The 25,123-nt window shown below is 36.8% G+C and overlaps 1 protein-coding gene across 1 annotated transcript in view; it reads right to left on the bottom strand.

The window, feature by feature from the left end:
- Positions 1–25,123, bottom strand: part of HCN1 (hyperpolarization activated cyclic nucleotide gated potassium channel 1) — a 392,660-nt gene that overhangs the window by 111,837 nt on the left and 255,700 nt on the right. Inside the window, exon 4 of the mRNA XM_032337446.1 lies at positions 9,206–9,424. Within this exon, the coding sequence (XP_032193337.1) occupies positions 9,206–9,424 (219 nt within the window). The remainder of the gene's footprint in view (positions 1–9,205; positions 9,425–25,123) is intronic.

Genomic DNA, 25,123 nt, shown 5'->3' with positions numbered 1-25,123 from the left:
ATTGGTCTCATAGTGACTATCACTACCTGCTGATTTTTTTCCCCTGCATTCTTCAAAGCCTTTTTCAAAGGGTCCCAATGACCTGACTAAGCAAATGCAAGTTCCATTCAGTAATTCTTATTCACTGTGCATTCTTGTCAGATTAGTGGGTCCCTGGTAACCAAGCTTCTGCCCCGTGAAAGTGCTTAATAGTGTATTTATGTCTCATGATATATAAGGGGCAACAAATATAATACAGCAAAACACTTGAAAGAGAGATTCAGGGAGTACATTCAAATGAAAATACAAACATTCTTAAAAAATTAAGTCAATAGATCAATCAGAAAAGAAAAATGGTAGAAAATGCAACTCTACTTTAGAGCTATTATAAGAGGCTGTCATATGATCAATAAATGATAAACGTAAACTGCAAAGAATTAGATGAAATATTGCTGAGAACCAATTTTTACCACTTTGTATAGTCCTGAAACCATGAATACTAACAATAAAGATATGGGAAATTTTACCCTCTCACGTAGAATATTGCTACAGAAAGTATCACTGAGTGAAAAGGAATACCATATTTCTCAGTGGGATATATTAAAATACAAAGGTTGGTTGGAAATCAGTGGTATGAGAGATTTACAAGTGGCAAAATTCTATTTTTCACCTTCATTAAACTAACAGCCTCCAAAGCCCTCCCTCTACCTGTCCCTATCTTTATTACAATACTTAGTTAACATAAGAACATTTTTTCTCAGCTGAAAATGGGAAGCATTATCATTCTGCCACGAGCCCGATTTGTTAGCAGCTCAAGTGGCCACATGAAGCTAACCCAAGGGCTACTGCCCTGCTGTTTTCCTAGGAGAAAATCTCGAAGATAGTCCCAGTCGTAGGATCTCCTTGGCCTGAAAACATTTGGCAGAACTACCACTTTAACATACAAGAGTACGTTAAATTCAGCTCCTGGGAGGCAAAAGTATATGGTATAGCGGAATTGGAAATCTTTCTGACTAATTAAGGAACCATGTGGGAGTTGTGCTCATGGCATTCTCATTTGTAAAGGAAGGAAGAAAGCCTTTACGAATAAGGAAGAAAAGCAAGTGAAACATTTTGCTGAATGCACATGGATTTTAGAGCTACATCTTCCCCCTAAAAATGTTCCCAATCAAAATGAAGGCATCGAGCCATTTTTAATTTAAGCATTGGGTCAATTTGATTTTCCAAGGTCAAGATCATTTTAACTTCAAGGTCTCTTTGCTTTTCTGAAGGCCGATACTAACATAACCTACAAAATCAGTAAATCAAATTAGCAACTCAACTGACTAAATGAAGATAGGTTAAGAAAGCAGGACATAATTGCTCTTCTTTTCTTTTAACCGAATAATAGAATTACCTACAAACTATCATAGTCACTACTCTGAATTTTCTCTTTGCTCTGGTCATAGTCTTTTTTTTTTTTTTTTTTTTAAAGACTCAGAATTACATGACAGCAGTGATAAGCATTCCCATCCATCTATTTGGACGATGGGTTCCATCACATCCTAAAGGAGAACACAATACTGATCAACCCGGAAACTAACAAATTGTGTCAGCCCTAACGAAAGGCATTTTCATAATATAGCTTTTACTTACAGAGAAATCAGTCTCAGAATTCCAGAGGGTAAAGCATATTGAAAATTAAGTTTTTACAAGTGTTTAAGCTAAATAAGTATATACAATACATAAGCAAGTACTTGCTGTAACATGTGAGGCAGTATCTTTATCTACAAGTAAATAAATAACATTTTTTAAAAGATGTGCTCATGTATACTTATGTGGCAGCATTCTGAAAAGTTCAAATTATAAACTGTTATTTCTATTTATGTTAGCATAAAGGTTGGACCAATAAACATTCTAGATCCTCACTGCCACTATATCCTCAGCATCATAATACCGAGGTTTCTACGTACAAGGGCTGAATGACACAGTAGCTGAGACACAGGTGTTTCCACTATGGTGCTTAACCTCTTCTGGACAGATAAAATATACACAAAAAATAGATTACTATAGTTGAGACAATCAGAGAAGATCTCACAGCCCTCCAAAGGGAAGGGCACAACCTATGTAAACAGTGAAAGGGGTAAAATTATACAAAGGGATAGGGTGAAGGGTGTAGCAAGTCAGACTCATTTGATTTGTTGAGAGAACAATAATTATTTGGCTGGAAATGAGGTTTGGTTGAGAGATCCATAAGAGTTTAAAAGTTGATTAGGCATCATTCTTCCTCTACTCAAATTATTTTTGAAGGGCATATTACCAAGAAAATGTCTATATTAACCATAATAACTTTATTTTAACTGATGTGAAATCAAATCCTTTATTGCAAATGATATTTCAGTGGATTGAAAATGAGAGCAGGTCTTGGGCTTAGCTTTTTGTCTCTGGTCATACCATGAGCTTATACAAATTTGGAAGATTAAACTGATTAAAAAAGAAAAAAAAAGAGAAAAAAAAGATTTCTATGGAATAAGAAATACAATAGTCCTGATTATAGTTCTTCATTTACAAGGAAAGAATAAGGTTCTATGGATTTTTAACTAAAACCAAGAAAAAAATATTTGCCTGGAGTGACGAGATTTAGAATATTATGTTTTAGGTATGATTACACAAAATATGTAATTTGATGTAGTTTCATACAGGATTACTTACAACTCGCTTCTATGATTGAGAGATTACTTATATTAAACCATACCTTCTTATTCCAAAGGGCCTTTAATGAGCATCATAGAAGCTCTTGCAGAGATGAAGAAAATTTTATCATTGTTCTTTTGGATAATTTAGCCTTTAAATTTCCTATCATTTTAAATTGAGAATATGACATTTTAAACATTTTATAGAACATAATCAATATTTGAAGCCTGGAGTAGCACTGGCTCACTGCCATGTGCTCTACCATCAACAAGCACAGTCTATTAAAAAAAAAAAAATCATTCCTTCACTTGTCTTGGACTTATACACTTTGTTTCCTGGATTTAGGAAGCTATTCAGTATATAAAGGTATTTCAATCTGATAATTTCCTCATATAATTAGAGTTATTCTTGGGTCAGATTCAAACTATACATTAAAAATCTTTCATGGCTTTCTGTCCACGGATGCTGCCGAGTAAGCATCATTGAAGTCTCTTTTCCCACCGCTGTCATGTCTAAGTCAGAGGCCCCCGAAGAGACTGAACAGTTTTGGAAACTCTTTGTCACAGGGTTTGAGCTTGAAAACAACTGCTGAGAGTCTGAGGAACCATTTTATTTTATTTATTTATATTTTAAATTTTCACTTATTTTTTAAATTAACATATAATGTATTATTTGCTTCAGGGGTACAGGTCTGTGGATCATCAGTCTTATACAATTCACAGCACTCGCCATAGCACAGAGCCTCCCCAATGTCCATCACCCAGACACCCCATCCCTCCCAACCCTTCCACTCCAGCAACCCTCAGTTTGTTTCCTGACTGAATCTCAGAGTCTCTTATGGTTTGTCTCCCTTCCTGGTTTCATCTTGTTTCATTTTTTCCTCTCTTCCCTATGATCCTCCACCTTGTTTCTCAAATTCCACATATCAAATTATCCTATGATAATTCTCTTTCTCTGATCAACTTATTTTGCTTAGCACAATACCCGAGGACCCGTTTTGAACAATGGGGAATGCTTATAGACCGAGTGGTAATGAGAGATCCAAACACCAAGCGCTCCAGAGACTTTGGGTCTGTCACATATGCCCCTGCGGAGGAGGTGGCTGCAGCCATGAATACAAGGTCACACGAGGTGGATGGAAGAGTGTGGAACCAAGAGGGTTGTCTCAAGAGAAGATTCTCAAAGACCTGGTGCCCACTAAACTGTGAAGATGTCTGTTGGTAGCATTAAAGAAGCCACCGAGGAACACCATCTAAGAGACTATTTTGAACAGTATGGGAAAACTGAAGTGATTGAAATCATGACTGACAGTAGCACAAAGAGTGGCTTTACTTTTGTAACATTTGATGACCACAACTCTGTAGACAAGATTGTCATTCAAAAATACCACACTGTGAATGGCCACAGCTGTGAGGTAAGGAAAGCCTTATGCAAGAGAAAGCTGGAGATGGCTAGGCCCTCAGCCAACCAAGAGATCGAAGTGGTTCTGGAAACTTTGGCGGTGGTCATGGAGGTTTTGATGGAATGATAGCTTTGGTTGTGGGGGAAACTTCTGTGGGCAAGTTGGCTTTGGTGGCTATTCAGGCGGTGGCAGATACGATGGCAGCGGGAATGCCTATAATGGATTTGGTAATGATGGCAGCAACTCTGGAGGTGACTGAAGGTATAATGATTTTGGCAATAATAACAATCAATCTTGAAATTTTGGACCCACGAAAGGAGGAAATTTTTGGAGGCAGAAACTCTGGCCCTTGTGGTGGAGGCCAATACTTTGGCAAACCAGGAAACCAAGGTGGCTATGGTGTTTCCAGCAGCAGCAGCAGCAGCACTAACTATGACAGTGGCAGAAGGTTTTCATTACTGCCAGGGAACAAGGCTTAGCAGGAGAGGAGAGCGACAGGGAAGCTACAGGTTACAAGAGATTTGTGAACTCAGCCAAGCATAGGGGTGGCACCACCTAGCTGCTACAAAGAAGACATGTTTTAAACAATACTCACGTGTATGGGCAAAAAATTCAAGGGCTGTATTTGTGACTAACAGGTTATTTTAGTTTCTGTTCTGTGGAAAATGTAAAGCTTCTCAGCAAAGGGTTTTAATGCAGTTTTTTTGTTTGTTTGTTTTTTGGTTTTTGGTTTTTTTTTGGACCCATGCTGTTGATTGCTAAATGTAATAGTCTGATCATGATGCTGAACACATATCTTTTAAAAAAATGCCTTTCACGTACATCAAGTATACCAAGGTGAGTTGGAAATCTCTTATTCTAAATTCATACTGTGTATTGTGTTAAAATTCTTGCACACCTAAAAGCTGCTATTACTATAATTGTATGACAGGGAAGAGAATCTAAAAATAGTGGTAGGTTCCCCAGGGCTGCCCAAGCATAAGCACTAAGTTGCAGCAGTATAAAGACAAAGGATGATCAAAAATAGTTTCGTCTCCTGAAGATGAGATGAACTGCAGACATATCTAGAAAAGGGTGTAACCACCCAGGGTCAGTTAAAAAAAATGGAATATCCATTTTGGGGAGTTTGTCTAGAAAGATGTTTTCCAAAGTGCATTCTAATCAATTACAATTCAAGGGGGTTTGGCACAGAAGGCAAACACAAGAAGTTAAATGTTCAGGGTGCACACACTTATCCACAGAAACAGCACCTTGATGCATTTTTTTCAGTCGACAATTCCAAATTTATTTGGCCAGGAAACGATTATTTATAGCATTGACCTCTGAAATAAAGTGAGGGTTAAGGGTGCTGACCCCCTCGCATAGTCGAAAATCTGCATATAACTTTAACTCTGCCAGAACTTGACTACTAACAGCCTGTATAAAGTTGTCTCTTAAATACTGGTTTACAAATGTAAATGGTGATTGAAGGAGCCAGACTCCCGGAGGTATCAAAGTTCTACAGCGGAGGTATCAAAGTTCTACAGCAGTGCACAAGGTAGAGGAGAATTTTTCTGATGGGATTAGTGAGTGGATTTCTTCAGAGTGTAACTGTTGTGCTATGAGTCCCTTTGCCAGCTCTCTAAACCTTCTAACACATGACCTGGGAGTACAGCTTCAAGAAAACCACTTGGGGATCTCTGAACTAAGGTCACGTAGTTGGGACACATGGATCTGGGTTTTGTTTTGCATATGAGAACACATAAATAACTTGTGGACAGGGTCTAACGCCTACCAAGGAATTGGAGAAGGCTAGACACAGGCTCCTCATCGCTTTGGTGTGGAGGCAGGTGAGTACTGAGGGATGGGTTGAGGGAGGGATGCAGGGGTGCTTTTCTGTGGACCAGATCTGAGTCATACAGCGGGGCCAGCATTGTATCTTGGGTCCTGTCCAAGAGTACCGCCTGGCAGAGCAAGAAGCCCAGAGCAGAAAGAACCTGGAGATAACTCCTCAATTTGCAGGACCTCATCTAGGAAGAATAGGAGAGAGACTCAGTGGGTGTTACCTGAAGAGTCCAAAGGATCTCATAAACGAACCATCAGCTTTAATCATTTGCCATTCCCACCAAAGGACACTAACTTCACACACGTAGCAGGTGTTAAAACTGCCTTTTCCCTTCCTTTTCCTCCCCGCTGTGTCTTCTCTCTGAAGGCAAACAGTAGCTCCTCAAGTCTTCTGACAGGAGAGAAAAGAGAGCCTGTGGACTATGTCTACCTTCCTTATTTCTGGCTTCTAGCCTCAAAAAGTTCTGGGGGAGGGATTTTATTTGTTCAGAAAAGATGACCTTCACTAAATAAATTTAAAACCAGAATTGAAAACCAAAAAATATGATTTAATTACTTTAGGTTATTACTGAAGTTCAGCTTGCTCAGTCTACCAGTCATAGAAAGTATGAAGCTAGCTAGGAACCCAGAGCAGAGCGTCAAGAGAGGCACATTTTAAATGCCACCGGTTTTAAACTATGAAATCTCCATAACTGACAGAAGGGGAAAACGTTGCTGTCTGAATTGTCATTGAACATGAAACATGATGACCCATGAAATCAGGAACATACATTGTGATTCAAGTCAGAGTTTAATCTGCAATGCTATACTGTGAAAATCATTGCATTTTTTTGGTCAAGAGAGCAAATGATGATGATGATTATACCCTACTGCCAGATTAGTAACATTGGTAAATTGTGTAGGTAAAGATCTCATAATCAGAGGATCTACTGTTGCTGCTTAGGATGATAGGACAACTTCCGGCTGGGAGAACCCAAATGAACAGATGTTCCCTAAGAAGGTAGAATTAAATAACTCTAAGATTCCAGACATACGCAGTGGGCCAGATGACTTGCAGTAGACTAGATTTGATCGAAAGTTTCACTGGAGCCCAGTAGTATGGCAAATGAAGAGACAATAGATTGTTATGTCTAGGTGTGAATTCTGGGTCTGATTATGTGGGCTGAACACCAGTGGATTCTGAATAGCTACTATAAAATGTACTGGTGCTCACTTTTCCATCAAAAATATGTTATTAGTGGGTATATGGCAGTGAAAACAATATCAATATTCATTTTATAGTCATCCATGGCAGATGGTTCCAATACACCCAAAGATAAATATTAGCTACAAAAAAAGCAGTTCCTCAAAAAGTTAAACATGGAATTATTATATAACCCAGCGATTCCACTCCTAGGTATATACCTTAACAAAATGAAAACAGATATTCAAATTATACTTGTACTCAAATGTTAATAGCAGCTCTATTCATGACAGTGAAAGGAGGAAACAATTCAAATGTCCATCAACTGAAGAAAAGATAAACAAAATGCTGATATATCCATACAATGGGATATTAATGAGCCAAAATAAGTAATTAAGCACTGACACATGATACAATTTGGATGAAGCTTGAAAACACTAAAAAGATCATATATTGCATAACTGCATTTATATGAAACATCCAGAATAAGAAAATCCATATATATACTTATAATCAGCTCATCCTGATTAGATTGCTCCAGAAAGTAAAAGATTACCTCAGTATGCTTGCCCTCTGTTAAGCTCTTTGTAATATCAAGAACTTGATAACTTGAAATATTGCAGGCATCATATCTTTGCTTATAATTGCATAGGCATTGGGTTTCTAAGTTATACTTGGATTATAAAGCAGGTCTAAAAACATAAAAATAGTGAATTCACTTATTATGCAATACAATGGTAATAAACGCAATACTGGAAATTGAAGATTTATTTGTTTTTAAGAAAAATAGTACCAATAATGCAGACAAAAAGGAGATGGGAAAAGAGCTTTTTTTTTTTTTAAAGCAATGTCAACTGGAAGAGAACAAACAGTATAATAGAAACATATACCTTGTTGTAGTCTTGTCTTAAATCCCCATAAAGTTTGCCCAAATTCCTTTGAGTATATAATTTTTAGTCAAAGTCACCATTCTATAAAGTCTCTTCTCCCTTACTATGTGCTTTGTTCTTTCCAATGTAATTGAAGGCTTTATTTTAAAATGTACCTTGAAGCAATTTTGGTGGTTCATCTTTTCATTACTTCAGTAATAAAATACCAACTTGCTCATTCCAGTAGTTGGTGGCAGTGTAATTACATTCAAGGGAAATAAAGACTCTGGGATCCTTTTCTCCTATTGTGTGATTATAGGGTTGAAAACTTCTGTAAATAAAACAACTGAAACAATCTTCGGCTATTTTGTAAGTAGTTATGAGTCTAGCCTGTTATCACTCACTAGAAGTATTCTAGAACTATTTTAATCATTACTTGCAGACATGCTCTTTGGTGCAGTATACAGTATATACTCCATCATGTTAAATCAAACTTCTACATTATAAATCCTTCCTTCAGTTATGAAATATTCTTATTTATCTGTCCGAAAGTTAATGATATTTGGTTAAATATACATGTACTGTCCGGTTATCCAAGGTTCAGACCCAGACAAATAATTCAGCACATGAAAAATAATCCAGTGAATATATTATTGCATACATTTACTTTTCCTCTCTCTTTTGAAAGAAGTTTAGAGCAGCAATTATTTTAATGAACACATTGTGCTTAAGAACATATGATAGCAGCTGTTAATATGCATTTTTAAGACTAGAGGGTGTGGTGACTTATCTACACAGAAGAGCAACATATGTTCAGCAAAGCATATGGGTTATAATATAAATTATGATTATAATGCAGAGAAACACAGAGGCACATACACAATGGCTGCCTAGTTACATTTAATCGCTAACGTATTTTTCTAACATATACTAGAGAAGGCTGCATATTACCTTAACTGTTGAAATATGATAGAGCATGATGGATGGTAATACTTCAAATCTGCTTCATGCCTTCTCAAACATGTAATTATTTTTTTCTGTGGATGTGAATTCAGATTTTTTTTTAAAAAGTGCTACTCAAGAAAGAAATTGGAAACAAATGACAGCTACCACAAGCATCTTGGGGAAACTACAAAATATCAAAATAGATTGTTTTCCTGATTTGTACATTTTATTTCATTATATTTTTGATACAGTAAGAATTTAGTTACCTGAACAATATTAACTCGATTTACAAACGAGCTGGTTGAAGATACTAGTGATAAAACGAATTACCTTCTCCTGATACTGCCGCCTGGAGGAATCCAAAGACTGGATTAAAGCTGTGGCATGGCCGACGAACATGGCGTAGCAGGTGGCCCCAACGATCATGCTCAGCATGGTAATCCAGAGATCCGACATGCTGACTGGGGCCTGGGCTCCATACCCGATGCACAGCATGTGACTCATGGCTTTGAAGAGTGCATATGAATACTGCTTTCCCCACGAGTCATTCTGGAACAGAAGAGAATAAAGAAAACAGGCTGAGCCATCATGATAGCGGAATAAAAAGTGGGTGTGATCTGTACACAAAAACATTAACACAGATAATTTTCCTTCATTGTTACTCAAATGACTTGATGTTCTTCAAAGCTTGCCTACCACTAGGAAACAGAAATAATTTACTGTTAACATATGCATCCCAAATATCAGTTTTAGGTTTGTTGTTTTTAAAACTAAAATTTCGGGGGTGGCTGGGTGGCTCGGTAGGTTAAAGCCTCTGCCTTTGGCTCGGGTCACGATCCCAGCTGGAATGGAGCCCCACATCGGGCTCTCTGCTCAGCCGGGAGCCTGCTTCCTCCTCTCTCTCTGCCTACCTCTCTGCCTACTTGTGATCTCTGTCAAATAAATAAATAAAATCTTAAAACAACAATAACAACAACAACAACAGCAACAAAAAAGCCCCTAAAATTTCATTTGGGACAATGGTGTGACTGTCATATAAAAAAAGAATGACTGCTGACAGGCTCATTCCAAAGCTTCTAGGAAACCCAATCATTTTCTAGCAGTGTATTTGCAAGCTAAGAAATGTCACAGGTAAATGTGAAGCCGATGGACCTAGGTATCAGAATTTTTATCAAAACTATGATGTTTAGATTTAAAAAATCCAAACTGATATATCTGCATAGTCCTTAATTCTGTATTTCTTAAAGGTAAAATAAATACACTTTGGAAAGGTACATCTGATAAATGGAAAGATTTCCTTGAAGTCCTCTCTCAGAGTAATGTAAATGAAAATTCAAATGTCAAGACTGATGATGGATGAATCTTGTTGGGTTTTTATAAAATAATACAATACAATAAAATAAGCAAAATAATATCTTGGCAAACCCTCTGGACAAAAAGAAGTTGACTTCTGAGATTAGTTATTGGATGCAATTTCTGAGTTCTTCCAAAAATTTATGTGAAGCTCAATTCTACAAAAATAAGGTATTCAATATAACTTATCTACCCTTTGGTAAAATTTAAAGGATTTTCTGGATCAATCTGTATCAAATCTCCTGGCCCAAGACTTACATAATTTATAAGACCCAGGGCAAAATGAAAGTTTGGGGCCCTTTAGTTCAAAATGTAGGTGGGGATAAGTGCTGTTAAAGATAATAATATAAAAATTTTTCCCTTTAAAAATATTCTATTACTGGGACGCCTGGGTGGCTCAGTTGGTTAAGCAGCTGCCTTCGGCTCAGGTCATGATCCCAGCGTCCTGGGATCGAGTCCCACGTCGGGCTCCTTGCTCGGCGGGAGCCTGCTTCTCCCTCTGCCTCTGCCTGCTATTCTGTCTGCCTGTGCTCTCTCTCCGCCCACCCTCTCTGATAAATAAATAAAAAATCTTTAAAAAAAATATTCTATTACTTATAATAGGAATTGTAGATGAAAAACAACATAAATTTATAAATTTCAAAAAATAACATTTCTGTATCAATTACGGGTAATACAATAAAGAGAAATACTATGTTACTGTGATATACTGATTGATCATATAATTTTCCTGGCTTAATTTTCTGCAAATTCATTCCTTAGGTCTTGAAAATTGATACAATTAGCAATTTCATTTTCCATTATAAAATTGTAAGTGGCATCATTTGTTTTGGCTAACGCCAAGATGACAAATAATTTCTGATAGTTGCAACCATTACTAGGGCTATTAAGAGTATGCATTGTGACAATACTGAGATAAATTTCTGACTTAACAAACAAATTTTAGTACATTTGGAGCTTGAGTCTAATGGAACAATTTTTCAATAAAGATTTAAGTGTTCATACAAATTAGTTTCATGTATGAATGTGATATTTATTTATTAATTAATTAAAAGATTTTATTTATTTATTTGACAGAGATCACAAGCAGGCAGAGAGGCAGGCAGGGTGGAGGGGGGAACAGGCTCCCTGTGGAGCAGAGAGCCCAGTGTGGGGCTCGATCCCAGGACCCTGGGATCATGACCTGAGCCGAAGGCAGAGGCTTTAACCCACTAAGCCATCCAGGTGCCCTTGAATGTGATTTTTTTTTTAAGATTTTTATTTATTTATTTGACAGAGAGAGATCACAAGTAGGCAGAGAGGCAGGCAGAGAGAGAGAGAGGGAAGCAGGCTCCCTGCTTAGCAGAGAGTCCGATGCGGGACTCAATCCCAGGACCCTGAGATCATGACCTGAGCTGAAGGCAGCGGCTTAACTCCTTGAATGTGATTTTTAATTAAACTTTTCATTTTAAAATAACTGCAGATTAACATGCAGATTATAAGAAATAATAGAGAACCCATGTACCATTTATCCCAAATGGTAACATCCTGAAAATAACTACAGTGTTACACCCAGGAAATTGACATGGGTACAATCCACTGATCGCATTCATATTTTACCAATTTACCAGGACTCATTTGTGTGTGGACTTAGTTTTATACAAATTTTATACAAATTTATCACATGTATAAGTTTGTGTATTCATCACCACAGTGAAGATACAAAACAATTCCCTCACAACAAAGATCATTTACACTGTATACTGAATTTAATGTTGAATGTAAATGTATGCACTGACATTTTAAGATTTCCTCTGACATTTCCTGTAACTTGCTAAGACTGAATAAGAAACCAAAAGTAGTTTCATAATTTGCATATAATCCAAAATGCCTATTTATGTATTTTATTTCTTTATTTTCAATTATAAGGAAAATTTAATTAAGAATTATCTTCTCTGTTAATAATTGGTTTATTTAAAGTTTCATATGAAAATAGTGTGATTGTCCATCAAATGTGATGATCTTTAATCTGTATTTGTAGGCTGGTGGATATTTGCTTTGCAATGTTGCAGGAGTTTTCAAAATTGGACATGGTAAACTGTGAAGTATTCTAATAACACCCCGACAGGCTTTATTGCAATATCCCTGTGTCCTCCCTATTTTGTAATAATTTATTGACAAAATTTACCATCTGAGTTCCCCAAGTATTATCTTGGAATTGAGACAGAAGATTTAATATCTGTGTAGATACTGCAGGGACAGGATCCTGGGACTGAGAGTCAGCTGCTTTCTCACCAAGATTCCTGTCCCTGCTTGGGGGGTGGGTCACTCCTACCTCCCACAGTCACTGCTGTTGCTGTTGTTGCTTTGGGGTTTGCCACTGGTATCCTGGCCCAGTTCTGGCTCAGCCACATGGGGGACTCAGCATGTCAGCCTGCTGAGGCATGCCTATGCATACACCACACTGTCAGGCGCAGTACTTGGCTTCTGTGTTGCCTACTGTGCCTACAGGACTGAACCTGTGAGTGCTGAGTTTCCCCCATGCAGCGCTGCTGCTCAAGTTCACACCCCACTGTCCCAGGGCTGCTCACATTCATGCCCCACTGTCCCAGGGACTTCACTTACAAAATGTAACTTCACAGATAAAATTATTAAGAATGTCAAGATAGCAACAGCTGAGCTTTGTAACGAAGCACAAGATTCTCCTGGAAGTGTGTGCCTGAGCAACTACAAGGTCATACCCCATCCCCACATCCCTGCTTTTGTCAAATGAATTCTTAAATTATCAGAAGAGTGTAAGTTATTTAAAAATACACTGACTACATTTAAACTTTTGTGTTCATGTTTTAACAGGGTTTTCCAAAATCCAATGTATAGATTTAAAGAGAGGACAAGATAAAGTTTAAAAGCCCAACCTCATAAACTTTGGAATCGCATGTGGCTGTGAACAAAAAATAACCAGCCCCATTTGGTTGGAAGGATTAATTTTCTTAAACTGAAATTCACTGTTATTTATAAAATGAGGTAATGTTGCCCTATCTATCCACCCATCCATCGATCTATATATGTATGTGTGTGTGTGTGTGTGTGTGTGTATACACAGACACGTAGAAAAATGAGATTCAGCTTTAAGAAAATAAAATTATGTTTATCTTTTATTATACTATACTATGCACATAGTATAACGGACCCATGTACAAGTTCTCATTTTGATGAATAAACAAAATTCCTTCCCTACACTTTTTTTCATACACGAAAATATGTAACTATTTTCATGAACAAACCCAAAGTTCCCTGAATTCCAGATGTTCCAGGAACAAGGAATGGAGTATTTGATGAACAAATACAATACAAGGGAATGTGTTCTATAAAAATCTTGACTGTATATGTTATTTAAAATGACATAATAAAATTGCTGAAATTAAACTCAGTAATATACTGCTATAATAAAAATGAGTTCACTCATTGCAAACAACACTGCAAAATAAACAGAGGCCTCAATTCCTAAGATCTAGTCCAAGAATGAATTGAAAGAAAATAAGCGTGGCTTGTTTCTGACTGGCTTTCAATCTCTTCTGGGCTCCCTCAGCACTCTAATTCCCCTGTCATCGTGACTTCGTCTGGGACATGATGATCTTATGTGCCTGGCAACTACTCATAGTTAGGGCTGGGGCCATGTCTCATTGATCATGTTAGACTCTAAATGATTCAGTGGAGACACTAACTATTTTAGGTGAAAACAGTGTTGTTGAAAGAAGGGGTGAATAAATAAATTTTGACTATGCTGCTAAATCTAGTACAAGATTCCCTTCCTTATATGGGGGCAGTCAGCCGGTCATGTTGCATATCTAAGTCCATCAAGGGAATTTGATGGACTTAGATATAATGGGAATAATTCAAAAATCCAATGGGGTGCCCAGTGGAGACTGTTCTTTAATTTTGTTTGTATTGTTTATTCCTTTGTTTTTGAGGGGAAGCAGTATGTGGAGCTGGAGAAGAAAGTTTCAATTTCCCAAAGGAATGCAGTCAGATAACAGCCAAACAATTTTGTGCAAGAATGTGTGCTCATGTTCATTTTCATTTATCTCCTTAGGCACATACAAAACACACACACAGATCTTGGCCTTTCTTTCTACCAAAATGGATCATATCATATATACTTCTCAGCATACAGCTTTTATCACAGGAAAATTCCTCCAAATAATCTAGTGTCCATATAACTATGTAATAACCCATTGATGATGATGTCATAGTTATCTCTCCCATTTGTTTATTGTTTTCTAGTTCCTGCGACTACAGACTATTCTGTAATAAACAACTTTGTACTTTATCTCAATCAAATACATTCTCAGGAGTATGTTTGTTAGGTCAAAGAGTAAAGTTTTCAATCTAATTATAAAATATATTGCCAAGGGGCACCTGGGTGGCTCAGTAGGTTAAGTCTCTCTGCCTTCAGCTCAGGTCATGATCTCAGCGTCCTGGGATCGAGCCCTGCATCAGGCTCTATGCTCAGCAGGGACCCTGCTTCCCCCCCCCCTCTCTGCCTGCCTCTCTGTCTACTTGTGGTCTCTCTGTTTGTCAAATAAATAAATAAAATTAAAAAAAAAAAAAATCACATTCAAGGGCACCTGGATGGCTTAGTGGGTTAAAGCCTCTGCCTTCGGCTCAGGTCATGATATATATATATATCTCCAGACTGTTTTGCAGTCTGTAACTTTCCCAAAAACAAGTAAAAATACTTTTTCACCTATTCGAGTGAGAAATAGCACCCACTGTTACTTTTATTTACATTACTCTGACTAGGGAATTTGAGAATGCTTTCATATACTTATTAACCAAGTGGACTTTCTCATTTCCAGTGAAATTCTTATTTTTTTGCTATTAATTTATAATACATAACTGAAGACTGGATAGCAATTCTTTTTTTTTTTTTTAAGATTTTATTTATTTATCTAACACAGAGAGAGAGAGATCATAAGTAGGCAGAAAGGCAGGCAGAGAGATGGGGGAATTAGGCTCCCCTGCCCAACAGGGAGCCCAATGCGGGAGGCTCGATCCCAGGACCCCGAGATCATGACCTCAGCCGAAGGTAGAGGCCTAACCCACTGAGCCACCCAGGTGCCCCTGGATATCAATTCTTTATTTGATCTAAATATCTATTCCTAATTTACTCTTTGCTATTTTTTAATGATATAATTTGCCACACATTTTAATTCTTTTTATTTAATTTAGAGAGAGAAGGAAAGAGAGAGAGAGAGAATGTACATGAGTTAGGGGAAGGGGAGAGAGAGAGAGAATCCTCAAGCAAACCATCCCACCAAGCATGAAGCCCACCGTGGGATGATCTCAGGACCCTGAGATAATGACCAAGCCAAACTGAGAGTTGGACAGTCAACCAACTCAGCCATCCAAGTGCTCCAACATTTTGACTATTTTATGTAGGAAAATAAATCTGTAATTTCCCTGTGAGCTGCTGAATTTTCTGTATGAGTTAAAATGATCTCCCTAAATCCGAGATGATTCATATGTAAATATTTTAGAGATTATGTTATTTTTATATTTATTTATATTTACTTCTTTTATCCAAGAGATTTTTGGGGGGTGGAGGCATGTGGAACAAAGTTCACATTTTGATTCATTCTGAAAGAATTGTTTACTGAGACTGCATGCAACTTTCAATAAACTATCTGGTCCCCAGTGACATAAAAAATGCTTCCTTTGTTTTATATTGTCTCTACATGTTGGGTGTTTGTTTCTGAACTCAATATTTTGTTACACAAATATTTTTGACTATTTCTATACTGGTATCATCTCAAATTACAGTGACTTTAGAATCTTTTTTTTTTTTTTTTAGAATCTATATGCGTATAAAGCAAAGACCTTTCTTAATTCCAGCAGAGATTCCAACCGAGTTACTATGTGAAGAAATTTGAGGAAGACCATGTTTTAAAGTAAAAATGTGGATACATGATGCTGTGCATGTATGGTACCCAGGGGGAAGCTATGGGTGAAGACAGTCACCAAACCCAGAAAGTTCCTGTCTGCTTGCCTATCTATCTGAAGACAGATTGGCTCATAGATCAGCCAGCATAAATTATAGAGAAGATACAAAACTGGAATACACTAGGAAACAGAGTGATGGCCAGCAACGGAGGGGGTCAGAAGATTTTTCAGTCTAGTATGGGAAGCCTCAGAAAATTTTTCAGCAGGAAATGATAAAAGCTGACCTGTGCTTCAAGATGAGTGATCATGAAGAACTGTTGAGTAGAGGTTCTCAACTGAGGATGATCCTGTCATCCAGGGAACATTGTCGAATTTTTGGTTTTTATAACTGGAGAAAGTGCAATTTTTAAAAAGATTTATTTATTTATTCTTTGAGAGAGCAAACATGTGTGAGCAGGGGAGGGGCAGAGGGAGAGGGAGAGAGAGAATGCCAAGCACAAACCACGCTGAGCACGGAGCCCTACGTGGGGCTCCATCTCAGGACCCTGAGATCATGACCTGAGCTGAAACCAAGAATCCAACACTTAACTGACTGAGCATGCAGGTGCCCCTGGAGGAAGTGCTATTATCTTCTAATGGGTAGAGGCGAGTGAAGCTGCTAAATGCCTCCAATTCACCGAGAACTTCTCCACAGCAAAGAATTATCTAACCGAAAGTACCAGCCTTGATGAGGTTGAGAAATCCTGGTATGGAGGATGGATTTAACAATGACTAGATAAAGAAGTCAGTTTAAAAGCTATTGTAAGTTTAAAGGAGGTGAAATGAAAACTGAACGAGCATAAAAGCATAGAGTATGAAATAAGAACAACAGTAAATAATTTTGAGAAGATAAGGTCTATTGAATGTAGCATATTAGATTTTTATGAAATGGTAAAAGAAAAAGGAAAGTAGAATAATTCAGGGGGTTGTGGAAAATTTAGAAAGATTCATACAATTCAGGCTTTTCTTAACAGAAGAGACTGATGAGGTGTAGGGATCTTTTCTGTTATTCCTACAAGACCAGAATCATTCTTTTTACACACTGAATTGTGTCGATGCACATTGCATGTATGAGGGCCAATGTGGCCCTCATGATGGAACATCAGTGTTTAGGCAGCAGCCATGTGATTCAGAGGCTGCTGAGGAGAGAATCCCAAGTGGAGGAATGATATCTTATACCGTTATCTCCCTCTTCTTTAATCCTTCCAACCCTCCCCACCAGCCCCACCCACCATTACAACCCCAACCATAGTAGCTCAACCCAGAAAGGTAGGTTGACTGCCGTGAAAAAATACACACGTGAGTTAAGTAACAACATAAACAGTGTGTCAAACAAATGTTTAGAAAATTAGTTAAACTTGGAATATAAAATACATTTTTCAAGGTTATACTTGAAAAACATTCTGATGGGAACAACATATAGGGCTCTAAACTGTTCAAAGTACCACTTATTACATTAAATTCATCAATCTTACCATGATATCATGCTTCTCATCACTTGTTCAATGGTAACAAGGAAGCAGAGAACATAGTGACTTGCCCAAGGTTACAAGTTCGTAGGTGGAGGATTCATTGTTTTGAACCCAGCCTGGTTCTAGAAACAATACTATTAGCTACTATGTGACAGTGCTCTTGATTTTATAAACCTATTATAATTTCAGGCAAAATATGAAGATTGCAAAACTAACTGGTCAGTCCAACTCTCACACGCAGCCCTTCTTTAAGGTAGGAAAGGAACAACAGGCAAAGAGGAGACCTAAAGAAAGAAAAACTAGATCTGGTAGGGTCTGGTGAAGATCCAAGAGTGTTTTCATTCCCAGGACATCATTTTATTATTATTATTATCGTGTTGCTGTTCTCCTTTCATCTTTAAAAAAATGGCTCGTTTTATTTAAGTCTACATCAATAATAATACCACCAACGGGAGACTATCTACTCCAAGCGATTTACCATACAAACCAAATATGGCCAGCTTACATTGAACGTGAATCCTATTGAAAGTAAACAAATAAACTACCTGTTAACTCTGATTTAATTAAGGTTTTGCTTAATTTCATTTTAGGCAATGATCTGCCAACAAATTGTTCTTTACAGATTATTTAAAAAAAGGTATTTTAAAGATTTTATTTATTTATTTGACAGAGAGAGAAAGAAAGAGCATAAGCAGTGAGGATGGCAGGTAGAGGAAGAGGGAGAAGCAGACTCCCCGCTGAGCAGAGAGCCCGATGCGGAACTCAATCCCAGGACCCTGAGATCATGACCTGAGCCAAAGGCCGACTTAACTGACTGAGCCACCCAGACGTCCCTGATTAATTCTTTTTTATTAATCGAAGTGTTCCCATATTTAATTCTTCACTTCACTGAGGCATCTTTGAAATTATTTTTTGAGGAAAGCATATTGAGCCCAATTAACGGAAATATATATAAGTAAATTTAATTATTCCATCTGGGAACTTCCATACAGAAAAAAAAAAATTATGTTTATATTCCAAGTTTAACTTATTTTCTAAGCATTTGTTTGACACACTTTATGTTGTTACTTAATTTGGATCAGGGTGAAGGACTGTGGCAAAGAAAGAAAAGAAATGTTTATTCTAGACCTCCTGACTTAGGACATTCAAACTCAAACTAAGCCACTTAGTATATTCTGCCACAGGAACAAGTTTCCCTGGTCCATCATCCTACATATGAAATAAAATTTTGTTAATTTAGAAGGCCAAACTATTCTACTAATGAATCTGCTTTATCATTTGAAATCAAATGCAAGTATGAATATGTTAAGTAGGCAAAATCTTAGCAAAATTGGAAATACAGAACTTGACTCAGAAATACATGCATCAACTAAAATATCAAATTTTAATCAATTACAGTTTATTTCTTCAACCACTGAATGAACTTACCACTTATATCAGTTACAACAATGCCAATCAGATAGAAAAATACTTTGAGAAGTTCTCAAGACAAGGAACATAGCTGAACATAATCTTTCTGAAGTCACAAGAAGTGGAGCATAACAGGTCACCAATTCCAAAGTGTAAGGTCACTAGAACATGCCATGATTTTATTTTATCTTTATATAAGAGAATGGAGTCAAGATAATAAATTGCTGTTCTTCATCGGTTTTGCACGCTAAAGTATGGTAACAATGGATAGATACTAGGAGCAAGCTTTCTAATGATTAGTGATGGAAAAGAAGTACAATTGTTTTTAATAATTCATTTGAGCATTTTTGTTCTTTGAACAAAATAAGTGTATTTTGTATACTTCGAAATATAACCTCTAGAATTATTGGATTGATTACAAACAAACATTTAAGAAACATCTTTGAGGAGGTCTTTATCTTAGTTGAATTAAACATTATTTGTGACATTTTGCTATAGATCATAGTAAATAATAATATCAGTAGGAAGACAAGTGGAGATCAACTCACTGAGGCCATCCTAATTTGAACTGATCAGTAGAAACACAGTACATGTAATTCTTAAGAAGACTCAGGGAAATGACCGACAGCTATGTTATGTGTAAAGTTAAAATGCAGATAGCAAGGAAGAATATTTCTTAAAAAACTATATATGATGTCGTCTCTCCCACCCAGTATAGATATGCTTTTAACATTATTGTCACTGTAAGCAGGAAGAAAGAGAACCTACCAACACTGTGCTTTGATTTCATAACTCGTCAACCTTTTTCTATAACATTAGCACTATATTTTAAATGTTTTAGTAAGTAATGAATTATTTCCCTTCAATTCACATGATAGAAGATCTTGAATTCTTAAAATGGATATTTGTATTCTTGATAACATTATCTCCAAAATATATAACTGCATTATATATATAACTGATTTCTAGAAATAACACCTTAAAAAATAATATACAATTACATATAATTTTCAGTTGGAGAAATGTATTTATGTTTTTTATTTGTACTGTTTTGATCTGCTTACAAACATTTATAGCTCTGACATCCATCCTTCTGCCTTATAGAAAAGTTCAAATAGTTTTCAGCAATAAAATATAAAATTATTGCATAAGAAGACTACTGTTGTTATAAAAAGAGTGATGTTTGGTCATTTTAAATTCCAGACTTGTTCCTTGGTCAATTAATCCCTCAAACTCTAAGTGTACGTTTCCCTGCTTCAATAATGATGATAAAATACAAAATCAGCATTAAGTAGATTTATAAATTAAAATTTAATGATGCTTGAGAGCATAGATATTTTTTCTCATATTTCTTTTAATGTTGGTTGCATTGTTTTAAAATAAAAATTAAACATGGGATGCCTGAGTGGCTCAGTTGGTTATGCATCCTACTCTTGATTTTGGCTTGGATCATGATCTCAGGGTTGTGAGATTGAGCCCCACATGGGGCTCTGCCCTGCTTAAGATTCTCTCTCCTCCCCTCACTGTTTTCCCCTCCCCCCTCAACTGCTCTCTCCCGAAAAAATAAATAAGATAAAATAAAAATTAGACACATCAATAAGTTATTTTTTAATTTGGCGAGTCTGCTAGCTCAAATTTTTAGATTAAGTGTTCACTAGTACTTATAGAAAGGCTCTAAATCAGGTATTTCAAGATTTTAAGTGTGATTTTTCTATAATTAGTGCTTTGAGCAAAATATTTTTATTGCTTGTTTGGGCAAGTAAATAGAAACAAATATATCTACATATTTTTGCACACATAAATATCAGTAAACATATTTTATATATATGCATAAATATAAAAGAACAATGGGAGAGATTAGCATACACTGAGTACTTTACTCCTCGCAAGGTGCTCTTATATCAAATCACTGTTCCTCATAAAATTCTTGAAACCTGATATTGTTCTTACAAGTAAGGAATGCAAAGCTTAGAAAAATTAAGAGATTTGCTCAAAGTCATACACTTGTCAACAGGAAAGCTGAAATTCAATCATAGCTGTATCTGTACCACAGTATAAACCATCTCCATTCTGAAGATCATAGCCTCATCTTTCCTAACCATTTATATAAATAAAATTCATAATTCTAATGCAGAATTTTTGAACATTTAAAGAATATAACCATAGCACAGAAATTCTCTAAAATATATGTTTTCATCTCAACTAGCAAAAGGGAACCTCTCACTATATACCCTGAGGGAATTTAGAGGAAAAATTATCTCAGATTTTCATCAGAGAAAACCTCTGAGGGAAAATCCCCTCAAGAGTCTGAGGCCAGGGGGAGCCTGGGTGGCTCAGTGGGTTAAAGCCTCTGCCTTCGGCTCAGGTCATGATCCCAGGGTCCTGGGATGGAGCCCTGCATTGGGCTCTCTGCTCAGCAGGGAGCCTGCTTCCTCCTCTCTCTCTGCCTGCCTCTCTGCCTACTTGTGATCTCTGTCAAATAAATAAATAAAATCTTTAAATTAAAAAAAATTAAAAAAAAAAGTCTGAGGCCAATGAAGATGTTGGCTCACACAATTGTGCTTCACTTCAGTAGTTTCCTACTGGCCAAGAACCCTCAAAGGGTTTTCTTCCCTTCTTCCCATCCCCAAAGCCTGGTATGGAGTAAATGTTCCTTGTATCCAAATAGGAAAAGTCTCCTGGAAGGATGTTCTTGCCTTCCAGGCAAGGCATACGAGAGGCAGAGGCAGGTTCAATCTGAACCACGAAACGATGCCGTGCGCATCCGCTAGCACCTGGCCAAAGGAACATGAGGAGTGATGTCATTTCTCCAGGGCTATTATTTGATATGCACTTTTAAAATCATTGTATGGGTTTTAGGAAAGTAACTCTGCATCGGTGATTTTCAAATTAGTAGATCATCTCTTTTGATGGCATTCTCAAGTTGCTTAACTCTGCTAATTAGAGGCGTTAGCATATTGGTAGTGTTAAAAACTGCTAAAATTAAAGCGAAATTGAAGTAAAACAAAGAACTGTAATCTTTTTCTCTAGGCTCAAATTTCTGCTCTTTTTAAGGAAAGCAGCCACCTGGGATATAAAAGAAGCAGGAGTTCAGAATTTTATCAGCTTGAGTGGAGCCCTTGGGTGGTTGGTGTTAATAATCAGAACATAAGGGGTGCCTGGGTGGTACAGTGGTTAAGCATCCAACTCTTGATTTTGGCTCAGGTCGTGACCTCAGGGTGGTGAGACTAAGCCCTGGGACAGGTTCTGCACTCAGTTCAGAGTCTGCTTGAGACTCTCTCCCTCTCCCTCTGCCCCTCCCCACCCACTCTCTTTCTCTTTATCTAAAATAAATAAACTTTTAAAAAGTAATGAGAACATAAATTATTACATATGCAATTATTGGTTTATATAAATGTTCGTTACCATATGAAACATGGCATTGGATTTTTCATCCTAGATAATCTGCATATATGTTAATTGTGTGACAGATGTGTAATGTATAAAGAATCTGTACTTCTTATGAAGATTAAATGAGAGGCATTATATAAAAGGCTGGTACATACAGTGGCTGTATATAAAAGCACTGGTACATAGTACAGTGTTTAGGTGTATTTTATCTAGCGTAGTTTTCTGCATGAGGGTCTAAATTTATTAATAGTGTGTGTACCTGTGTGTGTTTTCATTTAACAACTTGTTTATAGTACTTTGTACTGCTGGGTACAATTTTAATCTCTTTACAAACATACACATCATGAAGAAGTTTATTAGAATCTGATGTTCAGAGATCAGCATAACTATAGAGAATTTTAAGCCATGTAGAAAAGAAATGTGTAAGCTGGCAAGAAACTTAGTAATTGGTTACTGATGTTGAGGTTAAACTAGTTTTTCCATTATTCCAAAAATGAAACTTTCATCTATAACAGATTCTGAAATCACACCCTAGCAATGGTAGAATTTGCCCTCCTTAACATTTAATATATCCATGTAGTAGCATCATGGTATGATAAATTTTTCTGTTTTTTTCTTTTTCTACCTTGATTTGCTACTGGACTGGGGCTCAGCCACCAGAGTTAAGAAGGGAGAGTGAAATAAAATAAAAGATTTGACCCATGAAACAATTTTTTTTTTCCCTACGGTAGACTGACATAGCTATAGACTCATAAAAAGTTGGAATTGCAGGAGATCTGTGCAAAACTTTAGGCTATCCTTCTTATGAGCAAATGGAGTTTAAGAATATCCCTAATTTTGTGATTAAAATAACCAACTAGCTAAATACACACATAAATAAGTATATTCATACTATCCAACTCCATTTTAATCTAATATGCAAGGAACAATACATATCAAAGTCAGAAAATATTGTTACTTGCCCATGGTCTCATCCAGTTTGCCTAAGGATTGAAAAACAAACAAACAAACAAACAAACAAACAAAAACGCTCATGTCTTTACATGCCTGCAAGTATTGCTTCCATTAGCTTGACATAGTCACTACAATAATCAAAACACCACTACCAACAAAAACGTCAAGCATGGTTTATATAGATCTCTTACAATAAGTATCTAATTTGACCTGACGATGATCACAGCAACATTATAACAGCTAGAACAGCCTTTATTATTTTCATTTTACTGAGGAGGATAAAGTTCAGAGTTTCATTAACTTGTCTATGGCCTCATGATAAGATGCAGTATCTTCCTATTGGGTTTCTGACCTGCCAAGTGCAGACACAGTATAGCTGTAATTTAAGCTGTAATTGCTTAATAATTGCTATCCTGTACTCTGCTTACATATGGGTATTTAAGAGGGAAAAAAATCAACCATGGCTTGGGGTTAAACCATCGCCATTTTGAAAGTGATATTACAAGTCTAATTACTATTACGTTCTTTCCGGGCAAAATGATGAGGGCATCCACTGTCATCTGTATTACCCGAAATTACCATAGTTACCTATTTCAGAAATATGCATGCTTATTAGGTCAGTGGCTAATTAATTGTATAGAAAACTATTTCCCTACGCTAAAGTTATTTCTATCACAAGTTTAAAAGATAAATGATACCGGTTAAAATTATCCTGTTACTTTAGAAAGATGTTTTCTTTTTTTTTTAAGCCAAAGAAATTTATTCTCTCATTGTTCTGTAACCTAAAACTTTGGTAGTAAAATCAGCCGGATTTCCTTTGACTCTTCCAACTTCTGGTGGAGGCTGTAATTATTGGCATTCCTGGGCTTGCGGCCCATATCACTCCAATCTCTGCTGCTGTTGTCACAGGATGTCTCCCTCCTCTTGTAAGGACAACAGTAATGCTGGATTAAGGCCCATTCTGATGACCTCATCATAACTTGATGACATCTATTTGATCTTATTCACAAATGAGGTCACATTGGCAGCCACTTGGGCATTATAACTTCAACAAATCTTTTTTGGGGGCACATTTCAACCCACAAAAATAGCTTTGCTCCAGATTAGAAGAGATGAGTCTGAGTGTGGGAAGCATAAGTTTATGTAACAGTTGCAGAACATAGAACCTGCAGCTTCAACCACAGTCCCATTTGTGTGTGTCTGTAGTAGAGGCAGCTTGAAATTAGAAAGAAAAAAAAAAGAAAGAAAAAGAAAAAAAAAAAAGAAAGAAAGAAAGAAAGAAAGAAAATGCTTTTAAATTCATCTTCTTTTATTTATTTATTTATTTGAGAATGAGCAAGAGCAGGAGTCTGATGAAGGGTAGAGGGAGAAACAGACTCCCTGCTGAGCAGGGAGCCCAATGTGGGGCTCAATCCCAAGAGTCCAGGATCATGACCTAAGCAGAAGGCAGACACTTAACTGACTGAGCCACCTTGGTGCCCCAAATTCACCTTCTTATTTACAGCAAAATAGTAATTACACAAATCAGCAACAGCACATGTTACTTAATTCTAAAGGCATGACCTTAAATTGCAGAAAAACAAACAAAGCCATAAATCATAAGCAATGCTAGAACTTGGTATATTGATTATGCAATCTAACAGGATAAGCCTAGGAAATCCTCCACTGTGTAAAAAGCAGAAAGATTGAGCACTTGCAGTTATTTTTA

This window comes from Mustela erminea, chromosome 3 (genome assembly GCF_009829155.1).
Source record: "Mustela erminea isolate mMusErm1 chromosome 3, mMusErm1.Pri, whole genome shotgun sequence".
NCBI lineage: Eukaryota > Metazoa > Chordata > Mammalia > Carnivora > Mustelidae > Mustela > Mustela erminea.
The sequence above is the reverse complement of the archived record's forward strand: the minus strand, read 5'-3'. Positions and strand labels throughout refer to the sequence as shown.